The sequence below is a fragment of the Myotis brandtii genome, unplaced genomic scaffold (assembly GCF_000412655.1).
Source record: "Myotis brandtii unplaced genomic scaffold, ASM41265v1 scaffold351, whole genome shotgun sequence".
Taxonomy (NCBI): domain Eukaryota; kingdom Metazoa; phylum Chordata; class Mammalia; order Chiroptera; family Vespertilionidae; genus Myotis; species Myotis brandtii.
In genome coordinates, this window is record NW_005363502.1 from 2,572,987 (window position 1) to 2,597,689 (window position 24,703).

Below are 24,703 nucleotides of genomic sequence, written 5' to 3' on the forward strand. Positions count from 1 at the left end.
AAGGTTGAGAACCACTGCCCTAGCTGGTTTGGCTCAGTGGATAGAGTACTGGCCTGAGGACTGAAGGGTCCCGGTTTTGATTCCCTAATGGCATGTACCTCAGTTGTAGGCTCAATCCCTGGCCCTAGTCAGGGTGCATGCAGGAGGCAACAAATTGATGTGTCTCTCTCACATAGATGTTTCTCTCTGTCTCCCTCCCTCCCTTCCACTCTCTCTAAAAAGACAATAAGGTGGTGAAGGCCTGGGGCAGTGGATGGAGATGGGCTAGAAGGAATCAATGGGGGATGAGGGGGAGGGACATATGTAATACATAAAAAATTACTTTTAAAAAATCAATGGAAAAATATCCTCAGGTGAGGATTAACAACAACAACAACAACAACAAAGGGTAGGTTAGCAAAGCCTGGCCTCACAGAATTCTGCTTTCTGAGTAAAACGGGTTAAGTCCAGCTATGAGCTTGGATATGCTTAAACAGTACTGACTTCCAGAGACTAAGAATTTCGTCTAGAGATCAAAACTGAAACAGAAAAACACATTTTAGACATCTCTCACAAAGTGAGGAAAATGGGGAGAAAAGCATAGATGGAGTTAACCTTAGCTAAATATAAGACAGATAATTCATCCAATGAAAAATTCAAGTAATACTTAACTAAGAATATAAATGACTAATATGCTGCATCTATACTTGTTTTACCTCTTGGCATTCTGGTCACAAGCCCCCAGAAATCCTCAAAGCATTCCAAAATTGAAACAATCTTCACAAGGACCCATCAACATTGAGTTCCTGTTTTGGTTGATATAAGTAGGCTTCTCAATGAGCATATTATCATTACGATTAAATGTTGAGAGGAGTTTTGGGAGATGATTCTAAGAACAATATAGTGACTTTATTTTTCATCACATTTCAAATTTTGTAGTAAGTACTATCTATACCTTTTAAGATGTAAACAAATTTTAGAACTAAAAGAAATGATCCCTATTTCACAGTCAGTAGTGAGTCATGCAAGGATTGCCTTAAATCAACCGGTGAGAGGTGCATAATCATTTATTTTGTTGTATAACATTTTACAGAGGTGAAGTGACTTGTCTAAGGTCTCACTGATGCTAAATGGTGGCATAAGGAATAAGATGCAGGTTAGAGTCATTTTCTTTCCCCAACTAGGGGTGGGGAACCGTTTTTCTGCCAAGGGCCATTTGGATATTTATAACATCGTTCGAGGTCCATACAAAATTTTCAACTTAAAAATTAGCCTGCTGTATTTGATCACACAGTTAATTAACTCACCCCTGATGCCTTGGCAGAGCCAGACCAAATGATTTTGTGGGTTTTATATGGCCCATGGGCCAGACGTTCCCCACCCCTGTGCCTAAGCCAGTGACGGCGAACCTTTTGAGCTCGGCATGTCAGCATTTTGAAAAACCCTAACTTAACTCTGGTGCCGTGTCACATATAGAAATTTTTTGATATTTGCAACCATAATAAAACAAAGATTTATATTTTTGATATTTATTTTATATATTTAAATGCCATTTAACAAAGAAAAATCAACCAAAAAAATGAGTTCGCGTGTCACCTCTAACACGCGTGTCATAGGTTCGCCATCACTGGCCTAAGCCATGCTGCATTTATATACTAGTACTACCTTGCTCCTAGAGAAATCTATAGGGGACACAGACATTTGAGAAATAAACAACTTCAAACATGTAACCTGATGAGCTCATTGCCATGATTTTTTTAAAATGTGTTTTTACTGATTTTGGAGAGAGAAAAGAAGGGAGAGGGAGAGAGAGAGAGAAACATTGATGTTAGAAACATTGATCGGCTGCCTCCTGCATGCCTCTATGGGGATTGAGTCCACAACCCAGGCATGTGCCCTGATGGGGAATAGAACCAACAACCTTTTGGTACATGTGACAACGCTCAACCATCAGAACCACACCTGCCAGGGCTCATTACCATGATTTTAATCTACTAAAACTTAATTGAAAAACTGGTTCAAGCATGTGACATGATGGGCCATGCTGTTTTTGTTGGTTGGTTAACTGAAGCTCAAAGACAGATAGCAAGAACTTTCTCTACACTCCAGCCTCCAGTTCACCTTGGTTCATGTTATATTGGCCACACATTAAGTTCTATGACTTAAAAAAAAAATCTCAAATAAAAGCAGGAGGAATCAAAATTCATTCTACTGAGATGGGTTAAATTTATTTCCCACCTTTTGCTCTGTTTGCCTTTAAATGGCATATTTTTCAAAACTTATAAATAACAGATTTATACAAAAAGGTATCAAACTCATAACTGTATCAATAGGACAAGGAGATATCAGTAGAAATGAAGTGTGCATTCGTGTGCATATTAGGAAGCTTAGAAATGGCAAGCGTTTCCTCACTGAAAAGCTGTAAAGCCTCCAAAGTCAACATGCGCCAGCCAGTAGGTTCCATACAGAGCCTGCTCAGCTCTGGACCCAATAGCCAAGATCAAGGCCATTTACTGGTAAGAACAGACCTTGAACAGTATTTATCAAGGTCTTTTTTATTTTTTTTAAGGCACCACAGCTGTTTGGAACATTGGAACCAAACTGCACTTGCACAAAGCCTTGGTTTTTTGGGTGTCCTACTCTTTTTTTTAAAAAAAATATATTTCTTTATTGATTTCAGAGATGAAGGGAGAAGGAGAGAGAGATAGAAACATCAATGACAAGAGAGAATCATTGATCGGCTGCCTCCTGCACACCCCCCACTAGGGATCGAGCCCGCATCCCAGGCATATGCCCTTGGCTGAAATTGAACCGGGGACCCTTCAGTCCGTAGGCTGACACTCTATCCACTGAGCCAAGCCAGCTAGGGCAGGTGTCCTACTCTTTATGTTTAGGCTGAGCTAGTTCTCCTGTCTTAGATCTATAAGCTCTAGAATAAATGACATTAAAAAAAAAACCAACAAATTGCAATACCATTACCACACTGTCACTAAAAATCCAAACCATGATGTAATGGATGGGGAAAATGCTATTTACAACTTCTAAGGTAGGCAAATCCTATTGAGTGAACTCCCCCCACCTTTTTCTACTGAAGACCTCAGTTGGCTTGACTAAGGACCTAAGTTTATGATTAGAGTCAGAAAAGAGGCTCTACTTAATAGGAAGAATTTGGAATTCTAGGAAGCACCAACCTCCAAGCACAGAGCATGGAGTTGGTGCAATGACATAGCCTGGGGGAGCAGCAGAAAAAGGTCAAGGAAAACTCTCTAGGGCCAAACAGCAGGACTTTTGAAAATAGAAATGTGTAGTGTCCTATTATAGTTGTATTTTGTTTTTTTTTTTTGCTGAAATATTTCTCTTCCTATGCAATAAAGTAAGCAGCTGAAAAGAAGAAGTCCTTGTGTGTGAAGTTTTGTTTTTGCTGGGCTTTGCATTTTTTGGGAGGGGAGGAAACCACAGAGAGTGTTCAAGTTTGACATCTGTGTCAATGTGCCAGGTTAATAATGCAGTGTACCAGTTAATAATGCGGATTTTGTAATCAAAGAAAACACTATAATTTCAAGAGAAACATCAAAGGTGCTTTATTCAAAGTAATGTCCATCTCTAGCTACACATTTCCCCCATCTTTCAGGTAATTTGTGGATACCGTCCCAATAGAACTTTTCTTGTTTTGAGGCAAACCATTAAGAAACCCAATTTTCCACTTCATACGTTTTGAAGTGCTGCTCAGAAAGTGTGTGTGCCATCGATTGGAACAGTGCTAATCTGAAGGAGCAAGGTCTGGTGGATACAGCGGGTGGGTTAATACTTCCCAGGCAAGACCTTTTAACGTGTCTTTAACTGGTTTTGAAGTGTGTGATGGTGCGTTATCATGAAGCAAAATTACTTTGCCGTGTCTTCTGGCCCATTCTGGTCGTTTCATGATCAATGCGTGGTTCATTAGGGACTGCAAAATGTTATATTTCTATTTTTCATTATCTATAGTAGCTGCCATTTTTTGGTAAAGTATAGCTTTCACTTATCAACTAGGGCTACTGGTTGCTCAGAAATACAGGTCTTACTAGAAAGACAGGATAAATACATACTTTTCTCTACCAATTTCAAAGAAGTGATTTAATGGCTACCTCAACAGTGACAAAGAAGTAAATTATGAAGAACTTATGAATTTTTACAGACTTGATTTCAGTAGTTATCATCTTGATGCTGAAGTGGTGCCAAATTAGGCCAGTGGGGACCTCAACCTGGCTTCTGTGCCCTTTTGCATGACTCCACTGGTCTTTAAAACCATCTTCACTTTCAGTCACAAGATAATCTGTGCTCATCTTGTATTTCCCTTTCCCAAATCTGGAATCAGTCATTTCTTCCAGGAGTCCTGGCTACTTTGAGTGAGGAATTATAAAAGTCCATAATTCTGGCTAGAAATGATAAGCAGGTTTTTGTTGTTGTTTTTTAAAACTAGACTCTTAATCCTATGGTGAATCTTTTCTAACCTGACTTCACTCTTACTGTGAATTTCTTTCACATCATTAAATATTCTACTAAACACTTTAAACTGAATAGTGTCATATGAAGGACTCTAATAAAATTTTTTACAGCTACTAAAAATTTGGCCTAAGAAAATTGTATTGGCCTGCAAAACTTTCATTGATTATTCTACTTGTTAATGCTATCCTTTACCAGCTATTCCACATATATTAGATTGAAAATATTTATTAATTAATTTATTGGGTAGGCATCGGTTAATAAAATTATATAGGTTTCAGGGTGACATCTTTTTTAAACTATATTTTTATTGATTTCAGAGACGAAGGGAGAGAGACAGAGATAGAAACATTAGTGATGAGAAAGAACGATTGATCAGCTGCCTCCTGCATGTCCCCTACTGGGGATCGAGCCTGCAACCAGGCCATGTGCCCTGACCAGAAATCGAACTATGACCTCCTGGTTCATAGGTCAATGCTCAACCACTGAGCCATGCATGCTGGGCTTAGGGGGAAATATTTTTAATAAGAATTCTCAAATTCTCTTACTAGTAGATAGTCCCAGAAAGCCAACTCAATGGGAAGAGAACAAGCAACAAAAGTTATATTTTTCTCTGGATTTTTTTTATTGGTTTCTGTTGTATCATTCGTCCATCTTTAACTCCATCATAATATCTTCAGGCATGTTGTGCTGACCAGTGCTTAATTTTCTGACAGAGAATCAGAATTAAGAACTGAAGGACCATGTTCTAATCTTGCTCTGGAGATGAGAAAATTGGGACCTGCAGAGTTGGTCCTAGAGGAATGAGGAGGAATTTAGGGCATCCAACTTTTATGCAGGTGCTCCATTTTCATTTTACAATCTGCCACTCGTGTCTCTATTAGTGACCTGACAATTGTAAAGTTGCATGCACAATTTTGAAAGAGGGAAGAGTAAAGATCAAAACAGAATTCACTGTGGTGAGAAGTGGTGACTGCAAAGATATAAAAGATCCAAGAATTGAAATCTGAGTAATCAGAATTTAGCCAAAACAAGAAAAAAGGGGTGGAGGGAAGAGTTCAGGAGTAATTTTGTGGCAGTGCATAAAAATGAAGAACACATAATTGAAGGAGTTGAAACACTAGTGGGGCAATTTAAATAATTTCCAGGGAAAATTATCATCAGTGGGCAATACACCGAAGTGATAAACATCTGAGCAATGTTTAATGGGTAGTATCACACTGAAAAAACCCTAAGGCCTATAGTACACTGACACTATCAATACTTTTACAATTAAACATGATTACATTTCTGAAAATGCTAGTTTTATTTATTTTTAATTGAATTTATTGGGGTGACATTAATAAAATTATACCGGTTTCACGTATACAATTCTAATACATCCTCTGTATATTGTTTTCACCACCTCAAGTCTCATTCTATTACAATTTGTCCCCCCTTTACCCTCTTCTACCTCTCCCACCCCTGCCCCTCTGGTAATCACCATACTGTTGTCTGTGTCTAAGAGTATTTTTTTTTCTTTGCTTAATCCCTTCACATATTTCACCCAGCCCCCAACTGCCTTCCCCTCTGACAGTGGTCAGTCTGTTCTCTGTAAGAAAATGCTAATTACATTTAGCCTAGTGTTCCTTATCTATACTGCAGGAGGTCAGGAAAAAGCAGGGCAACTGATATTGATGTCTAGGTAATTCCTTGCTCTATCGGAACAAGTAACTTTTATCCTCTCCCTTTATTTTATTAAACCTGCTAAGGAGAAGCTAATGATGGACATCCTTTCCCAGGGCCCGCACACCCTCTGGTGGAGATGATAAGTAATCAAATTCCCACACACCGCTGTCCTAATTGTTAACTTGGTAATTCCAGATTTTGTTTTACTATCAGAAGCTTCTTCATCTTCGTAAAGATTAACAGGGCCTGTGGCCTTAAGCATTTATTTCCAGATGATGACATCTGAAAAAAATCATTGCTGTTCCCTCACGTGCCTCCCCCTCCATATATACATTTCGGCAAGTGAAAATGCAGTTTTTGTCATATTACACCCTGTTGTATAAGATTGGAGTCCTTTTATGAAAGAAGTTAAATAATAATCAATAGCATTTTTTATATTGTTAATTGCTCCCAAGCAGTGATATCTGCTATAGTAATCTCTTTTCTTATATTAAAAAAAACCCATCTCCTCCCACCCCAATGTTTTAATATATGATTTTTAAAAGGTTGTATTAAGAACTTTTCAGATTTCTAGGTTTATTAATAAACTTTCTGGCTTACAGTTGATTAAGAATGCCAGATTTTTGCACTAGATCAATGTAAAAAAGAATCTGATATTCATATCTCCAGGTGTTTTTTTTAAAAAAGGACATAATATTCTTAGAGAGATAGTGCCAGACCCTTTCAAACACTGATTTTTCTGCCACATCATTTCGGGTGTATTAAAATTGCAAGGAAGACAGCAAACATTGAGGAAAAATGTAACAAAACATTGAACTGCATTAGAGTAATCCATACAAAAATGTTACATAGGACCAATATTATCAAATCATCGTAAGTTAACATTTCACCCGAGGATGTTTTTGGTGGTGAAGCTAAGAGTTACCACATTTGCTGACTATCCCTTAGAAAAGGACTTAACCTTTCATTGGTAATCTATGAAACCAGTATCCAGATATTTCTGTGTGTACACTTCAAATGAGCAGTAAGAAACGAGATGCTAGTTACCCACTGACGTCCACTCTACTCAAAATGTGATTGTTCCAAGGCATTTGCCTTTGCTCCTCATGAAGATCATGGGGATAACATTTACCTGTTTATCTCCCAGGTTTCTCAAGGCCTTGCCCTACCTCATCCTGTTCACATGTGGCCCTTCTCCCTACATATTTTAGGAAGGAGAACTTACTGTTTCGAGAAATGTTCCCAGTAAATCAGAAAGTTTGGGAAGTAATATTTAGAAATACATAGGGAACAAAGAGAAAAGAAAGAAGAGAAAGGAAGAAGAATGGAAGTAAAAGTTTATGTATTGGTTGGAGACTGTGTTGGTTACATAACAAACCTATCCCACCACTACCCCCATCTCCCACATACATATAGCACAAAAATGGTAACTTGGCAGATAGTCTATGAGTAAAAGTAAGTACCATTATTTATAACAGAAAGAATAATGAGAAAATAACCCAATGTACTTTTATGTACTTAATTATTTAAGTAAAATCTTAACTTTGATTGGAGAATCATGCATAAAAGTGGAATTAGGAGACCTATTTTCAGGTATGAAATAAAAAACTTAAGTGATAAAACTTAAAAACCTAGAAATGCAAATGACCTTTTATAATTTTATTTTCACTAAGAGATTACATTTTAAAAATCTTAAAAAATATAGAAAAAAAATACATACAGTTTGTGAATCATCGGTGGTCCTGTGCATCTGAGGTGAGATCAAATGAATGCATGCCAAGCACTCACTGAGGCATGGCGTGGCATGCAATTTAATCTAGCTTCTCTGCTATTTTCCTTTTATCTAAAACAAAAGGATTACGGTGTCTCAGGATATAATTCTGCATTAAAGTAACTTCTTATTTGGAGGACTGCACATAGAGAACTCCTGGTCATTTATAATTGTAAGCTCTGGTGCCATTTTCAATGTCAAATGTACATAAGATTTGTGCTTATGTTTTAAAAATGAAATCTATGCAAATTAAAGAAGTACTAGTTGAGTATTTTAACATACATAAAAGGTTGCTATTAAGGAATATCAAAATTAGGAGAACTATATAACATCATTACGTTTCTGAAAAATAAGAACACTGAAACTCATAGATGTTTGCAGATATCCTTGTCTGTTTAAAAGGTTATTTGGAAATCGGTTACTCCAGGTCATTTCTGCCTTCTCTGCTTGCGTGGAAGATTGGGCAATGGCGTTAATTTAGAGAACACGAACAATATCTAATCACTAGTGAGAATTTTCTTTATAAGTTCAGCCAAATTGAGAGTGCAGCCAAAGTCAACATCTCCTCAAACTAGTGTGATTTCCAAGGCACGAGTGGTAGGTGATTAAACCTCCATTATCATCTTTCTGTGGCTTTTTAGTTCACAAAAGTGTTTACATATACTTTAGCATACTCCCAATTTACTGTGATTAAATTTCATTAAATCAACGTTCACTTTTGGGGGTTATTAGAACTAAAGTAAATAAATGATGAGGTATTATAAAATAAAATTGTAATTATAAACAATCAGATTACATGACGAATGACCGGCATACTTTTCTGAGTAATCAAATACTGCAGAACTTACCAGGTTGAGTCTCCATCATGTCTTCATAGAATAGTGTTCTTCCTTACCCCTACACTTCTAGACTCACAGCACCTTCCTTCTTACTGAGATCCAGACAATCCAGGCATTTCACATACTGTTAGCATCTCAGGAGGGCATTCCTTAGCCCTCTTCACCCACCTTCCACCATTGGCAACTGCCAGGACCATTCACTTACAGGTATAGGTGCTACCATGCCTGGAAATGAGCCAAAGCTGCCACTTCTACAACACTTCTCTGCTTCTTCCTTTACAACCCAATCAAAATGTACAAATATTTTCTACCGCCATTATTTACTTTGTTGGCACTATTCGGAATCTCCCATTTTTAAAACACAAATGTACCCTTGGCCGATGTGTACAGTGGTTAGAGCACTGGCCAGCACACTGCAGGGTTGCAAGTTCGATCCCCGGTTGGGGTGTGTGCGGGAGGCAACCAATCCATGTGTCTCTCTCACGAAGATGTTTCTCCCGCCGTCCCTCCCTCCCTCTCTTCCACTCCCTCTAAAAAAAAAAAAAATCAAAGGAAAAAATAATCCTCAGGATTAACAAAAACAAAAAATACACGAATGCATATATTCCAATGCTCAGAAGGTCCCATTCTTAAGTCATTGACTCACTACTTTTAACCATTTACTCAGTGACTCCTACATTGAAGATACTGCTCTAGGCTCTAAGGATACAGCAGGGATAAGAAAAACCAAAGCTCTCACAAACTCTCATTCTGAGAATCTCGGGGATCAGGTTTAAAACGTATATTGGGACTCACAAAATGGAGGCCGCCCCACATCACAAATCTAACCCCAAGTCGGCTGCATTTATGGGAAACACCTCTTAAGGAAACCTAATCTACACCAACCACAATCCTCGACCTCAGCTTTAGCTAGCTCACCTTGCCCTAGAAATAGGACCTCCTAGCTTTACAAGGAAATTCTTGCCCTCCTAGCCAATCCTGCCCTGTGTCCGAGTTGCCTCTTCCAATGCTCTATAAAACTCACTTCTTGCCCCAATGCTCCACGCTTGTGAGGCACCATACCCCCCAAATCATGAATTATTTTCCCCTTGAGTAAAGGACATTACTGTGTTCCTAAATTGCTTTGGCGTATGGCAGGAGGGAGGAACGGGAAAGATTGTCTCCATGTGACTGAGAGAGACGTGGGGATGATATCAGGTGGGGCATCAGGGAAGGGTCTCTGAAGAAATCACATTTACGCTTAGGTCAGAATGACAAACTGTGACACTGACCATAAGCAACAGGCTGCTGCCAACACAGGATTCTGCTCTTTGCAAGCCCTCAATAAATGTGAAACTCAAGTAGTTATCTCTAAGATATGTGCTCCTTATTGTAAATAAATCACATAATGCTTCATATTAAAGAATATATAAAGTCAGATTAGTTTGCGTTGCCCTAGAACACCTATGTAGACAATATTTCAAATAGTAACATCTACTTACATCATAAATATTTAAAATAGGTCTCAATGGGAAAAAGATCTCCTACTCTTAATGTTATCATCATTTTATATGATGCACATATAAAACATTTATTTGCATACAGTTTTACCACATTAATAAAAATGTTATGGGAATGTTAAACCTGACACTGATTTGTAGAAAGGAAGAGCATTTCTTTCCATAAGATGTTACTTCATCCTACCACCTACTATGCCCAGATGTCCAGGCCCAACTGAAGATTCCATGCTGTTGGGAGCAAGACTCCACTTGTACTCAACCATGTTCATGCTTTCACATTTACCCACTGATGTTCTGAATATTTGTACTTGTTGTTCCTCTTTAAATAACAGATTCTGATAGAAAAATCAAAATTATACTTTTACTATTCCCGATCCTAGGATAAGAATGATAAAACCTGTTGACATTAGAAAAGGCAAGCCCTGACCACTGTTAAAAAGAAACAACAAGCCCCAAATGGAGTCACTTGTGCTATGCAAGCCAAGACTTAACACCTAAGCTAACTGGGCTTCCACTTCACCCAGGAGTGTCTTCAGAACTGGTCAGAGTGAAGTGAAATCTTTTGGCCATCACCAATAGGGTAATCTGCCACATAGGCCTTTCCCCACCCCTCAAATATAGAGGAAAGATCATCCAAACCTATAGGGAAGTTTTGTAAGAGTTTATTTGAGCCAAATTTTACAACATGCCTGGAAGCAAGATCTCAACAGACTGAGAAAATGATACAGAGAATGGTAGTTCTGCAGTCTCATTCATGCACTTAAATTCAAAGAAAAAAAACATAGGGAAGGAACATGAAGTCCATTGCTGGTACATTAAGGAGACAGGAGAAAGCAAATTGGGGAAATTTCTAGGACTGGATAAAAGGCAAAATGGAGAAACACATACTTCTTCTACATTGGTGGGTACAGGGTAGTAAATACTTAGCATTCATAGCACACAGAGATGGTATGCGGGGAACAAGACAACAATGAGGGCTTCTGTGGTGTGCTCTGGTGGGCGCCTGTGCACTGCAGAGTCTATAAAAAGAAATTACTCTAACATTTCAAAGGTATGTTATCTTAGATTCATAAGAACAATGGACATGGCTTACTTAAGGTAAAGAATGACTTTTGCTAAGAAAGTGATAGGCCTGGGCTGTGACTACTCATTGTGACCTACCCCGTTAGGAATATGTGATCAGACCACCCTGTGTGGTTACTTTAGGTCAGGCTTGTAGCCTGCCAAGTGGCCCCCTGAGCTTGTCAGGTTTACTACACAGCCCCTCATTTTGTTCACAGGAAGATGAAGTAATCTGCCACAGACACTTTCTGTCCCCCATAGATATGTTACCTAGACCTGAAATAATTTTTTTTGTCCTTGCCTTGCCTTTAAAAACCTGCCCCTTTCTATAGCCCTGGATGCTGCCTGATTCATGAATTGCTCAATGAAGCCAATCAGATCTTCAATTTTACTCCACTGAATTTTTTGCATCACTGATTAGGGACAAAAACTCATGGGGAAAACATGATGCACTTTATCAACAATATATGTTGTGACAGGTTTTCAGAAATCCACTGTGGCAAAAAGTTGACAAAAATTTGCACCTTTATTTTTGTGGGATAAAAATAGAAACAGTAATGGGAAATTAAGATAACATTGCTCCAATTCAGGTTCTTCTCTGCCCATTAAAAGCTGTACCATAGGAAATGTTACTCATGCTTAAAAGACTCTATTAAGCCACTCAATAAAACTACAAATCAAGACAAATTTGAAAAGGATTTTCAATGAGTTTCAGTGAGAACATTCTTTATTGGTAAGCAAACACTTAAAAACTTTTTTATTACACACATCATGCAAAACAACTGACTTCATACACGGTTGTCTAATTGTGACATATTCTCCTTTAAGATGATTATAGATTTTAAAAGTTACAGTGACTGTAGTAAGTTAAAAAAAATCAGGAAAATGACTCTAAATGAAGCAAAATACTATGTAGTTCATGGAAAAGTCTTGTTCATCCCTTCTAGATGTTTAATTTTCTCTCCTAATGAAAATCTGTATATTTTTGAAGACTATTATATACAAAACTGGCAGCTGTTTTATATGTGCTAGGCACTCTACATAACTGATAAAAAGAAATTGCAAGGCCCTAACTGGTTTGGCTCAGTGGATAGAGCGTCGGCCTGTGGACTGAAGGTTCCCCAGTTTCGATTCTGGTCAAGGGCATATACCTTGGTTGCGGGCACATTCCCAGTAGGGGGTGTGCAGGAGGCAGCTGATGGATGTTTCTCTCTCATCGATGTTTCTAACTCTCTATCCCTCTCCCTTCCTCTCTGTTAAAAAAAAAAAAATCAAAATATATTAAAAAAAAGAAAAGAAATTGCAAGAATAAAATTTCAAATATTACAGGGTCTGGTTAATTTCCCCCTGGTTTTGGTAATCCAAAACAGGAAAATGCCCTTTTATTTAAAATGCTCATTTGTTTCATAGATTATTTCCTTAGAAAGATCATTTTGCTCCTGAGACAGTGTAGTGTATCCCTGGACATCTTTTTGAACTAAGAGTGCTTCTTTGAACTATTATTTATATATTCTCCAAGTTGTTTTCAATGAGTGGAAAGAAACAGGGCTTCCTATTCTGAGGGGAAGACAGGAATAATCTTCTTACTCTATGTATGACACTCAGAAAAAGTTTTCTTTGTGGTGGTGGGATCAACACTTCTATCTGTGGAATTTCTGGTAGCACTCTCAGTATTAGAACCCCTAATACAGGCAAATTCACTGCCTTAAAGTAACCAGAGCCCCACCCGGCCGGTATGGCCAAGTGGTTGAGCGTGACCTATGAACCAGGAGTTCACATTCGCTTCCTGTTCAGGGCACATGCTCAGGTTGCGGGCAATCCCCTGTAGGGGCGTGCAGGAGGCAGTTGATCAATGATATTTCTCTCTCCTTGATGTTTCTATCTCTCTCTCCCTTTTTCTCTAAGAATCAATAAAAACATATTAAAAATAAATAAATATCCAGAGCCCCCTGAGAAAAGTGAATTCCAAATCTCCTATTGGCACATCAAGTCAACTGGCAGCGAGTTGGCACAGAACACATTTCTAGATCCCTGAAAGTGGGGTGCTGCCACAGCAAACACCTGAAAGTACAGAACGGCTTTGAAATTGGGCAGTGACTAGAGCAGGAGTGGACAAACTTTTTGACTCGAGGGCCACAATGGGTTCTTAAACTGGACCGGAGGGCCGGAACAAAAGCATGGATGGAGTGTTTGTGTGAACTAATATAAATTCAAAGTAAACATCATTACATAAAAGGGTACGGTCTTTTTTTTTTTTAGTTTTATTCATTTCAAACGGGCCGGATCCGGCCAGCGGGCCGTAGTTTGCCCACGGCTGGACTAGAGGATGAGAGAAGTATTAGGAGTATGACAGAAAAAGTCAAGATTTCCTTGAACACTGTTAGTAGATATATGGATGAATGCTAGTGAGGGCTCAAAGGAGGTAAGCAGCATGGTAGAGAATGGGTAAACTGTCATGGAGAATATCTAAATTGTCGTGAGAAATAAGGACATTAAAGGTGCTGCCAGTGAGGGCTCAGAAGGAAATGAGGACCATGCTGTTGGAAACTAAAGAAAAAGAGACTAGAGTTATATACTAGCAAAATCTTAGCTGAAGTGTGTCCTGCGGTAATGTGGAAAGCAGAACTTTTAAGTGATAGACTTAATATATTTAGCTAAAGAGATTTCTAAGCAAAGCGTGGAGGGTGCAGCCTGCTTTCTTCTTGCGAACTATAATAAAACTAGAGGCCCAATGCACGAATTCGTGCATGAGTGGGGTCTCTCAGCCTGGCCTGCAATCGAGGCCTATCGGGGGGGCCAGCCAGCTGGGGGAAGGGACCCTGCGAGGTTTCCCGGCCAGCCCCCCGATCGGGGCCTATGGGGGGGCAGGGGAGGTGGCCAGCAGGGGCGAGGGACCGTGGGAGGTTGGCTGTGGGAGCACACTGACCACCAGGGGGCAGCTCCTGTGTTAAGCATCTGCCCACTGGTAGTCAGTGTGCATCAGAGCTACTGGTTGACTGTTCATTCCGGTCGCTCGGTCATAACCGTCGCTTAGACTTTTATATATATACTAGAGGCCCCGTGCACAAAAATTTGTGCACTCGGGGGGGGGGGGAGGGGGTTCCTCAGCCCGGCCTGTGCCCTCTTGCAGTCTGGGACCCCTCAGGCCCCCTTCAGGGTGGGGGTCCCCACTGGGGTGCCTGGCCAGCCTGGATGAGGGGATGATGGCTGTTTGCAGCTGGTCACACCCCCTTCAGGGTGGGGGTCCCCACTGGGGTGCCTGGCCAGCCTGGATGAGGGGATGATGGCTGTTTGCAGCTGGTCACACCCCCTTCAGGGTGGGGGTCCCCACTGGGGTGCCTGGCCAGCCTGGATGAGGGGATGATGGCTGTTTGCAGCTGGTCACACCCCCTTCAGGGTGGGGGTCCCCACTGGGGTGCCTGGCCAGCCTGGATGAGGGGATGATGGCTGTTTGCAGCTGGTCACACCCCCTTCAGGGTGGGGGTCCCCACTGGGGTGCCTGGCCAGCCTGGATGAGGGGATGATGGCTGTTTGCAGCTGGTCACACCCCCTTCAGGGTGGGGGTCCCCACTGGGGTGCCTGGCCAGCCTGGATGAGGGGATGATGGCTGTTTGCAGCTGGTCACACCCCCTTCAGGGTGGGGGTCCCCACTGGGGTGCCTGGCCAGCCTGGATGAGGGGATGATGGCTGTTTGCAGCTGGTCACACCCCCTTCAGGGTGGGGGTCCCCACTGGGGTGCCTGGCCAGCCTGGATGAGGGGATGATGGCTGTTTGCAGCTGGTCACACCCCCTTCAGGGTGGGGGTCCCCACTGGGGTGCCTGGCCAGCCTGGATGAGGGGATGATGGCTGTTTGCAGCTGGTCACACCCCCTTCAGGGTGGGGGTCCCCACTGGGGTGCCTGGCCAGCCTGGATGAGGGGATGATGGCTGTTTGCAGCTGGTCACACCCCCTTCAGGGTGGGGGTCCCCACTGGGGTGCCTGGCCAGCCTGGATGAGGGGATGATGGCTGTTTGCAGCTGGTCACACCCCCTTCAGGGTGGGGGTCCCCACTGGGGTGCCTGGCCAGCCTGGATGAGGGGATGATGGCTGTTTGCAGCTGGTCACACCCCCTTCAGGGTGGGGGTCCCCACTGGGGTGCCTGGCCAGCCTGGATGAGGGGATGATGGCTGTTTGCAGCTGGTCACACACCCTTCAGGGTGGGGGTCCCCACTGGGGTGCCTGGCCAGTCTGGGTGAGGGGCTGAGGGCTGCTTTCAGGCTGGCGGTTGTTGACTGAAGCTCCCAACCGCTCCTTTTTTTTCTCTTTTTTTATTTTATTCTGGGCCAGCTTTAGCTCTGGCTCTAGCTCTGAGGCTTCGTATCTGGTTTGTTTGCCGTTCTATAATCGAAACAATGTATAACTTCAGCTCTGAGATCCCGGCAGGCTGAAAGCTGGTTTCTAGGGTTTTGTTTAGCTTCTTATTTGCAACATAGTACATTGTTGCTTAGAGTTGCAACTCAGAGGCTGGCAAGTGAGGCGGGGAACGTTGGAGTCTGCAGTCACTGGAGCAAGGAAGCCTCATGTTCGCTTCCAGCTGCCTGGCTGCCGGCCGCCATCTTGGCTGACAGTTAATTTGCATAAGGATATGCTGATTAGCCAATGGGAAGGGTAGCGGTCGTATGCCAATTACCATGTTTCTCTTTTATTAGTGTAGATAGATGTGGGAGGAGACAGATAAATTGAGAGAACAACTGTTAAATAAATATAAAGAAAATAGGACTTGATAACTTGGAAATTCTCAGCCTACTCAGATGGAAAAGACATTAAAATGAAGAGATTCAGGCCTGGCTGGTGTGGCTTATTGGTTAAGCGCTGACCCATGCACCAAGAGAACATTGGTTCCATTCCCGGTCAGGGCACATGCCAGGGTTGTGGGTTCGATCCCTAGTAGGGAGCATGTAGGAGGCAGCCAATCTATGCTTCTTTCTCATTGATGTTTCTATCTCTCTATCCCTTTCCCTTCCATTACCTCTAAAATCAATAAAAACATTTTTTTTTTAAATGAAGAGATTCAGGAAAGCCTGCTCTAGGGAAAGAGATAAGGGGATAGTTGTACAACTTTTGCTAATACTCAAGAAAGATAAAAAAGGCCTGAGTATTTAGTCACACAAAAGATTCTTTGAAGAGATTAACATAAACAGAAGATCCACATGTTTTTTGAGAATGTTATACCAGCAGACATGGCCATCTTAAATGGAAAGGTATAGAGAGTGTGTGAAATGAGAGATGATCAGACCTCCCAGAATTCCACAGGTAAGAAATAAGTTGACAAAACTACTCAGCTGCACACATGTGCTGCGTTTCATGAAAAAGTTATGACTCTGAAAGGATGTCCTCTAGGACAGTGGTCGGCAAACTGCGGCCCCTTGAGTGTGGCTCTTCCACAAAATACCACGTGCGGGCGCGCACGTACAGTGCGATTGAAACTTCGTGGCCACACTCAAGGGGCCAAAGAGCCGCATGTGGCTCGCGAGCCGCAGTTTGCGACCACTGCTCCAGGACATCCACAAGCCTAGAGAATGGTGCTGCCAGCCACAGAAGACTATGCCCGGGCTTTGAAACCGAACGGAGTGTGCCTGGCTCATTTTCTAAATTGCCTGGCACTGGTATCTCCTTTTTTCATTCCATTTTCTGATTCTTCGAACAGGAATGTCCATAACTGTTATTCTATGCCTGTCCTACCTTCATATTTGGGAGAAGATAACTGGTTCTAGGTTCACAGACGGAGAAAAAGTATCTTTCAGGAATCACACCCAAATCCTTACTCATACCTATCTTAGATGATTAAAATGAGATTTGGAATTTTTGAGAGGGTGAAATTCAGATAAGATATTGCATTTGAAGTTGATGCTGTAATAGTCTGAGACTTTTGAGCACCTCTGGATGAGGTAACTTTATTTGGGATGGATGTGAACTTTTGAGGTGGGAGTAAACTGTGGTAGGTAGAATGGCCCCACAAAATGCTCATGTTCTAATGCTCAAATGTGTGCATTTTGCAGATGTAATTATAGTAAGCATTTTGAGAGATTATCCTGGATTTTCTAGGAAAACAAAATATAATCACAAGGATCCTTGTAAGAGAAAAGCAGAATTAAAGTTGGGACTAAAAGAGGTAAGAACAGAAGCAGAGACTGGAGGGATACAGCCATAAGTGAGGGGATGCCAGCAGCCTCTACAAGTTAGAAGAGGCAAAGAACAGATTCACCCTGGAGCCTCCAGAAGGAATCTGAGATGCTACTTTACATGGTAAAAGGGACTTTAAAGATGTGGTTAAGGTTACTATAGACCTTAAGATGAGGAGATAATCCTGGATTACCTTGTGGGCCCAATGTAATCATATGAGTCCTTAAAAGCAGAGAACCTTTCCTGGCTGTTGTCACAGAAATATGATGATAGAACCGTCAGAAAGATACAATGTTGCTGGCTTTGAAGATGGGAACAGAGGGCCACAGGCCTACCAATGCAAATGGCCTCCAGAAGTTGAAAAGGCCAGGAAATGCTTCTCCCAGAGTCTCCCGAAAGAATGCAGTCCCGTCAGCACCTGACTTTAGCCCAGTGACACTAGTTTAACCTACAGAATTAGAGGATAATAAATCTCCGCTGTTATGAGCCACTAAGTTTATAGTAACTTGTTCTAGCAGCAATAGAAAACTAACCAGGAGTGGGTGACCTAAGATGAAGTGGTGCCCGGGAAGAAGAACAAGCTTTTCTATCATTCCTGATGCACCTGCCTCACTCAGGAAATACCTGGCTTCAGCAGGAATGCAAACCTTTCCACTGTTCTTTCTTCAGATCCATTGGGCTTGACAGAACTGATATTCCTGTATTTCTATACTTGTTTTGTTCTGAAGTAGAAAACATTTTGGCTTTGACACTTAGAACAGTTTAGTGTCTATAGTGGGCCCCCTAGAAAAATGTGTTGACTGAATAAATGAATGTGATCAAGGCAAGCTCTGGGAGGGACTGTAATTCCTCTTTTTTAAAGTGCTGTTTACCACATCTCAAGAATAGCTGACCTTTATGTTTGTTTCAAGTTTATAATGTTCACAGTTCCATAAAATACAAGGCTGAACAGTAATATAGCTAAGTCAGTAAGTAAAAAGGATGTATAATATCTTAATAGGAGAAATAATCATTGCATGATCAAAGTATTTCAAAATCAGAATAAAGATACTCTTTAGTATATATTATAAATTTTCAAAACATTTGATCAGAAAATTCCTTAATGGCTCTTGATCAATGCATCATCAAGAAACTTTACTGCAAATTTTACCAAATTTATCAAAATGGAATTGTGTTAATTTTCTCTGCCAACAAATGTTGTTACGTGAACTCTGGGCATGTAACAAATTGGTTTGTGGATATTTAAAAGCTATCAACATAAGCCAGCCCTACAAATAATAATTCAAAGATATTTATCTCAAGATCTACTCCTAGTCCAAATTCATCTGTACTAAGGCTGGAGGATAAAATAAAAATAAAACCAAAATGCATCTGTATAAATTATAAAAACAATCTGGTACTTGTATAACTAAGTTTTTCTTATTAATATGGCACATCATCTCTCCTTTGTGTTACTGCATGAATAGGAGCAGCATTATTTCAGTTGCTGGAGAATCACAGTGTTAATAATACCTGCTTCTTGTAGTGTCAGGCTTTCATCGGTTAGCTCTTTGCTTGGAAATGAAGTTATAAGAATAAAGTCAAGATTTGCAAATTCAGGACGGGACTGTACAATGAAGTCCCGAACATCCAGGATCCTGAGAAATAAGATAAAAATAATTTGTGATACAGAAGTCTTATTACCATATAAGCTATTAGCTAAAATTAGATAATAATAAAAATCACACAATTCTAATCCTTATTTAACTGTGTTATAATTTTCTTTAATTTACACTATTTCAATGGATGGATTTATTTTAGCTGTAAGACAAAATATGAGGATTAACTTTGGAGTGTACCTAGTAGCTACTTTTACTGTAAAAAAGAGACAATCTTCAGATGAGTTATGCACAAAATAAATGCCAACCATGTTATTATAATGAAAAGTGCAGGTCCTACTTTTATCAGAGTATAAAATATTTTAGCAGCGCTCGACCCAGAAAAAGAAAGGTACCTCAAATTGGCCTCTGTCAAAGTGAGTCTGAAACTATGAAAAGTGTAGGTCATAAGAATAGTTTTTAAACATTACTTTCACATAGGGCTTCTGGTCAAGATGGTGGCATCAGTAAATGCCATACTCACATTCTCCTACAACTACATCAAAATTACAACTACAGAACCACCACAATTCAGAACCAACTGAAATCTAGCTGAACATAAGTCCTACAACTGAGAATATAAAGAAGTCACATGGAGACTGGCAGGAGAGGTGGAGACGCAGAATGGGCTGGTCCCACACTCAGATGTGGCAAATAAAAAGTGGAAGGGCTATCTTGGCTGCGGCAGCCCCTGAGGAGCGGAGGACCCAGCTCCAAATCAGGCCCTCCAGCCCAGGGTTCCAATGCTGAGAAGTCCCCATACCTTCTGGCTATATAGACACCAGTGGGGATTGTGGATGCGTGAGACAGAGGGCTTCTGGAGTCCCAGGCAGTTCTTCTTTTTTATTTTTATTTATTGATTTGAGAGAGGGGAAGAAAAGGAGAGAGGGAGGGAAGGAGAGAGAGAAACATCAATTTGTTGTTCACTTATTTATGCATTCATTGGTTGATTCTTATATGTGCCCTGGTGTATGGGGATGAGGCTCTAACCAACTAAGGGCCACAGGCAGTTCCTCCTAAAGGGCCCATGCATGGACTTACTTGAATGCACTTCCTCAGAGCTCCAGCACTGGGGCAGTTGCTTGAAAGCTACCAGGGACATACTGAGAAGAACTGACTTGTCTGACATGGGGTGGGGTGGCAGCAGGAAAAGAGCTGGAGGGGTAGTTTTTCCCCAGAGAAAAGTGCTGGCAGAGGCCACTGCTCCTTTTCTGAGCCCTCCCCCATAGAACTGGCAGGTGAGTGCCACATCTGAGTCTCCACCAAATTGGCTAACACTGCTAGTCCTGTCCTGGTGATTTCCTGAGACCCGCCCCACCCACTTTGCAGGCCCACCCAACTTACAGGCCTACCCAAGTGATTCCAGTGGCTTTTCCAGACAAACAGCCTGTCTTGGCTCATGCTTCACACATTCCTAAAATCTTTCAAATGAGTAGCATCTGGTTTGGGCATGCCCTTTACCTCTCACTAAGGGGCCCCAGGCCGGACACTGGTGGCACCCAGCCTTGGTCCACAGCTTGGCCTCTCCTGGGCACCTCCAAGCCCAGCACACGGAGCAGCCATCAGCAGACTGCTTTGTAACTCATTCCAGCTGGCCCCAGGCAAACACAGGGGGTGGCTAACCTTGGCCTGAGCCTCCCAGGAGGTCCCACAGCCAGCACAACTGATGGACAGCTTTAGATCACATAGAAGTAACACCCAACCACCTCCACAAGTGACAAACTCAAATGGCAGACTCAGCAGGCAACAGAGCTGCACTGAAGTAAGTCCTACTCTGTGGGTGGGTCCCTGCACAGCTGATACTCCATGGTGGTCCCAGCCAGTCCTAGCAGTCTATCAGCTGGGGGTAAATCCCTCCCACTGAGGTGCCAACAGCAATCAAGGCTCAACTACAAGAGGAGGGTGTACACATAGGGGATGCAAGTGGACTGCCCATCTCAGGTGAAAATGAATGATAAAATGGCAATAAATACATATCCACCAATAATTGAACCTAAAAAACAAATGAACAAGCAGAACAGAAACAGACTCATAGATGCAGTGAACATTTTGACGGTTGCCAGATGGGAGGGGGAATGAGTGAAAAAGGTGAAGGGATTAAGAAGGACAAATTGGTAGTTACAGAATAGTCATGGGGATATAAAGTATAGCATAGGGAATATAGTCAATAATATTCTTATAACTATATATGGTGAGAAATGGGTATGAGATTTATCAGGATGATCACTTAGTAAGTGATATAATGTCTAATCACTGGATTGTACACCTGAAACTAATATGATACTGTATATCAACTGTAATTGAAAAATACAAAAATGATTTAAAGTAAAAAAAGAATTTCTTTCACATATACACAATACTCAACTTAGATTATAAATGTATCCCTGCAAAGGCATACAATAAACAAAAATAATCGTATTAGCACAAGTATTAATTTACAAGTGAATGGTGAAATGGCATTTAAAACGGTTTATTTGAAGTACTTGACAAGCACAATTAAACTTTACAGTATAAGTTTATATTACGAAGTTAACCCAATCAGTACTACCATAAATTTTTATATGAGTAAAGTCCAAATAAGGTTTCAATATTAAATTAAATCTGATTCCACTTTATGTGGTTTTAGCAACAGTGCAAAACTGCAGCTTTTAATGATTTTGTTTTTTTGAGTAGTACCTGGATTTGCATTAATATTTGGAGTTTACAAAGGATGTTTAATTACTAAGTATTTCACTTCTTACACATAGCTATTACCCTTTTAAAGTTTTTTCCCCCTTTGTCAAAAACTTACTGCATATCTAAAGAATTTCATATTCTTCATTACTCCAGTCACATTCAGTTTACACAGATCAGTAACCCTATGTGTGAGAGTAAACTAGAAGCTTACCTGTGTGTACTATTGAATCTTTGTATTAAACGACTCCCATCTGCCAGCCTGATTTGAATTTTTGTTGTTGGCACTGAATCATCAATCAGAACAGCTGCATTAAGTATTGACTTCTCCTCCTCTTCTGGGGAGGAAGGTGTACTGACAATTTCAGGGGTAAGGCTATGAAATAAGAATGAAAGAGTTAGAAAACAAATGCAAACACATAAGACATGTAACAAACTGAAGACAGTAGCATAACCACTGAGACTGATCCCTGACTCTCCAGCTAGCCCCCCCCTCTGGCTTCTGGACTAGCAAGAACATGGCCCCTTTGGTCTCCTATACTTCTTCCAAGCTCTTTCATTATATTATAGTTATTTTGGACCCTATGATTTTGATTTAGTTTATCCAATCTCTTTGAAAAGCCTATTTGTGTACTCCTTCCTTCTTTATCCCTTTGAAATTTCATGAAACTGTTTAGCAAACACGGGCCTTTAGTCAGAAATCTGAGCAACTTTGAGTTAACATCAAAGAATGACTAAGAGCACAGACAGACTTGGTTTCAAATCTCAGCCATGTTTACTGTGTAAACTTAAGTAAATTAATCTCTTTGAATCCCAGCTCTGTCATTTGTAAAATGGAGGAAATATTGGGGTACGAAGGTACATTATACAGGCATATCTCAGAGATTCAGGTTTGGTTCCAGACCACCACAATAAAGTGAGTATCACAATAAAATGAGTATCACAATAAGGCAAGTCGTAATCTTTTTGCTGGTGAAGGGTCTTGCCTTCAGTTTGTAAAAAAAATGCAGCATCTATGAAGCTCAATAAACTAAAGTGCAATAATATGAGGTGTGCCTGCACCATTAAGTCCTAGAACACTTTATCAAACAAAATCTAGTTCCTGGGCTCTGAAGGATGTGCTTGGGTCTTAAAAAAAGGCAGGTTAACATATGTACTTGTATTTCCTACATGTCTCAGAAATCAGTCTCTAAAAGTGATGGCACTGTAATTAGCTAGTTATTAATAACTAGAGGACCGGTGCAAGAAATCGTGCATGGGTGGGGTTCCTCAGCCTGGCCGGCGATTGAGGCCTATCGGGGGCCAGCCAGCCAGGGGGAGGGGCCACAAGAGGTTGGCCGGCTGGGGGGAGGGGCCGCAGGAGGTTGGCTGGCTAGAGGGGGAGGGGCCATGGGAGGTTGGCTGGCCAGCTCGGGAGGTTGGCTATGGGAGTGCACTGACCAGCAGGGGACAGCTCCTGCGTTGAGCGTCTGCCCCTTGGTGGTCAATGCATGTCATAGCAACTGGTTGACCGGTCATTTTGGTAGTTCCGGTCGTTCGGTTGTAACAGTTGCTTAGGCTTTTATATATATAGACTAGAGACCCAGTGCATAAAATTCATGCATGAGGGGGTTCCCTCAGCCCAACCTGCACCCTCTCCAATCCAGGAGCCCTCAGGGGATGTCCTACTGATGGCTTAGGCCCGCTCCCCGCGGTTCTCTGCTCTCTGCAGGGCCTGATTGCCTGCTCGCCCAGTCGCTGCAGCGACCTGCAAGCAGGCCCTGCTGTCTGCTCTCTGCGGGGCCCGCTTGCCAGCTAGCTGCCAGTGGGACTGAACGAACTGGAGGACTCCTGGGGGCGGGTCCAGCTGCGCCGCCTGCCTCTGCTCCTCCGGTGGAGCTGAGGGGCCTGGGCGCTGCCATCTTTGTGATGGAGTGACAGTCAATTTGCATATTCCCACTTTATTAGATAGGGTAGGAAAGGAGCAAAGGGAAGGCCAGACATTACAGGCCTGTTCCCTGCAAAACACTGGGGAGAGAGGACTGGACATAGGGAAGATAGACGCATGCCCAGTAAAGCTGGGATGACAAAGGAAAGGTACTTGCCAGTCAATCACACCTGGTGACAGAGATGGTTGGCCAGAATGAGTGTGGCCACTGCAAGTGCATGGAAATTTTGGATATATAAACCCCTAAACAAAGAAGCTCATTCTCTTATGCTCTTGGCACACTTGGCTTCCTTGCATTCTCCCATGTGGCCCACGACCATGTGGACCCCTACACACAATGGACTAATGGACTGCAACTAGCTTGATACTGAACTGGACCCGACTACAACATGGAACAAAAACTCTGGACCCTGGCTCTGATTTTAGCTTTACTGAAACCTCAGCTACACTCCTTCTATGACTGGACTAAGGGAAATGAGACTTTGGAAACTGAGGGGTGTAATTCCAAAGAAATAAAGTTTTCTACTATATCGCGTCCTCCTGTGGAAGTCTCCGGAAATGCTTATTGCAGCGGTACCTCAAGAACCCCACTCCCACTAGTGATGGGGGAAGATGAGGAACGTTTTTCTCCAATAACAAAAGCAGAAAAGGATACAGAAATGGAGACTCAAGATATGAAAGACAAGGATAAAGAACCGATACTGAATTCTTTCCTATTCTGAGGAGAGGGGAATAGAGAACCAGTGTGCCCAATGCAAATGAAAAGAACTTGGAAGGGAAGGAATTATATGAAAAGGAATAAAACATGCACAAAAGGGCATGTGGGACACATGACTGATGCATCAATTCCACAGGTCACCTGTAGTGATAATGTGGACAAATAGAGGATAGCCTGTACTAACTTATTTTACAAGATTTATGAAGAGTCTTTTAAGCCAGGCTGTTATAAAGGAGTCCACTCATACACTAAACCATGCATATTGGTTTCTAAATTATGCTCAGC

General features: G+C 41.6%; 1 protein-coding gene across 2 annotated transcripts in view; it reads right to left on the minus strand.

Moving 5' to 3' along the window:
* Positions 1-5,076: 5,076 nt before the first annotated feature.
* UBXN2B (UBX domain protein 2B) overlaps positions 5,077-24,703 on the minus strand; it is a 29,286-nt gene continuing 9,659 nt past the window's right edge. The window contains exons 6-9 of one of the 2 annotated variants that reach the window (XM_014544108.1): positions 21,988-22,149; positions 18,976-19,100; positions 7,850-7,972; positions 5,077-5,256 (exon numbers count right to left, since the gene is read on the minus strand). In XM_014544108.1, the coding sequence (XP_014399594.1) occupies positions 7,941-7,972; positions 18,976-19,100; positions 21,988-22,149 (319 nt within the window). In that variant the 3' untranslated portion in view covers positions 5,077-5,256; positions 7,850-7,940. Of the gene's footprint in view, positions 5,257-7,849; positions 7,973-10,871; positions 11,258-18,975; positions 19,101-21,987; positions 22,150-24,703 lie in introns of those variants that run through there. The other variant, XM_014544107.1, reaches the window with a different exon arrangement.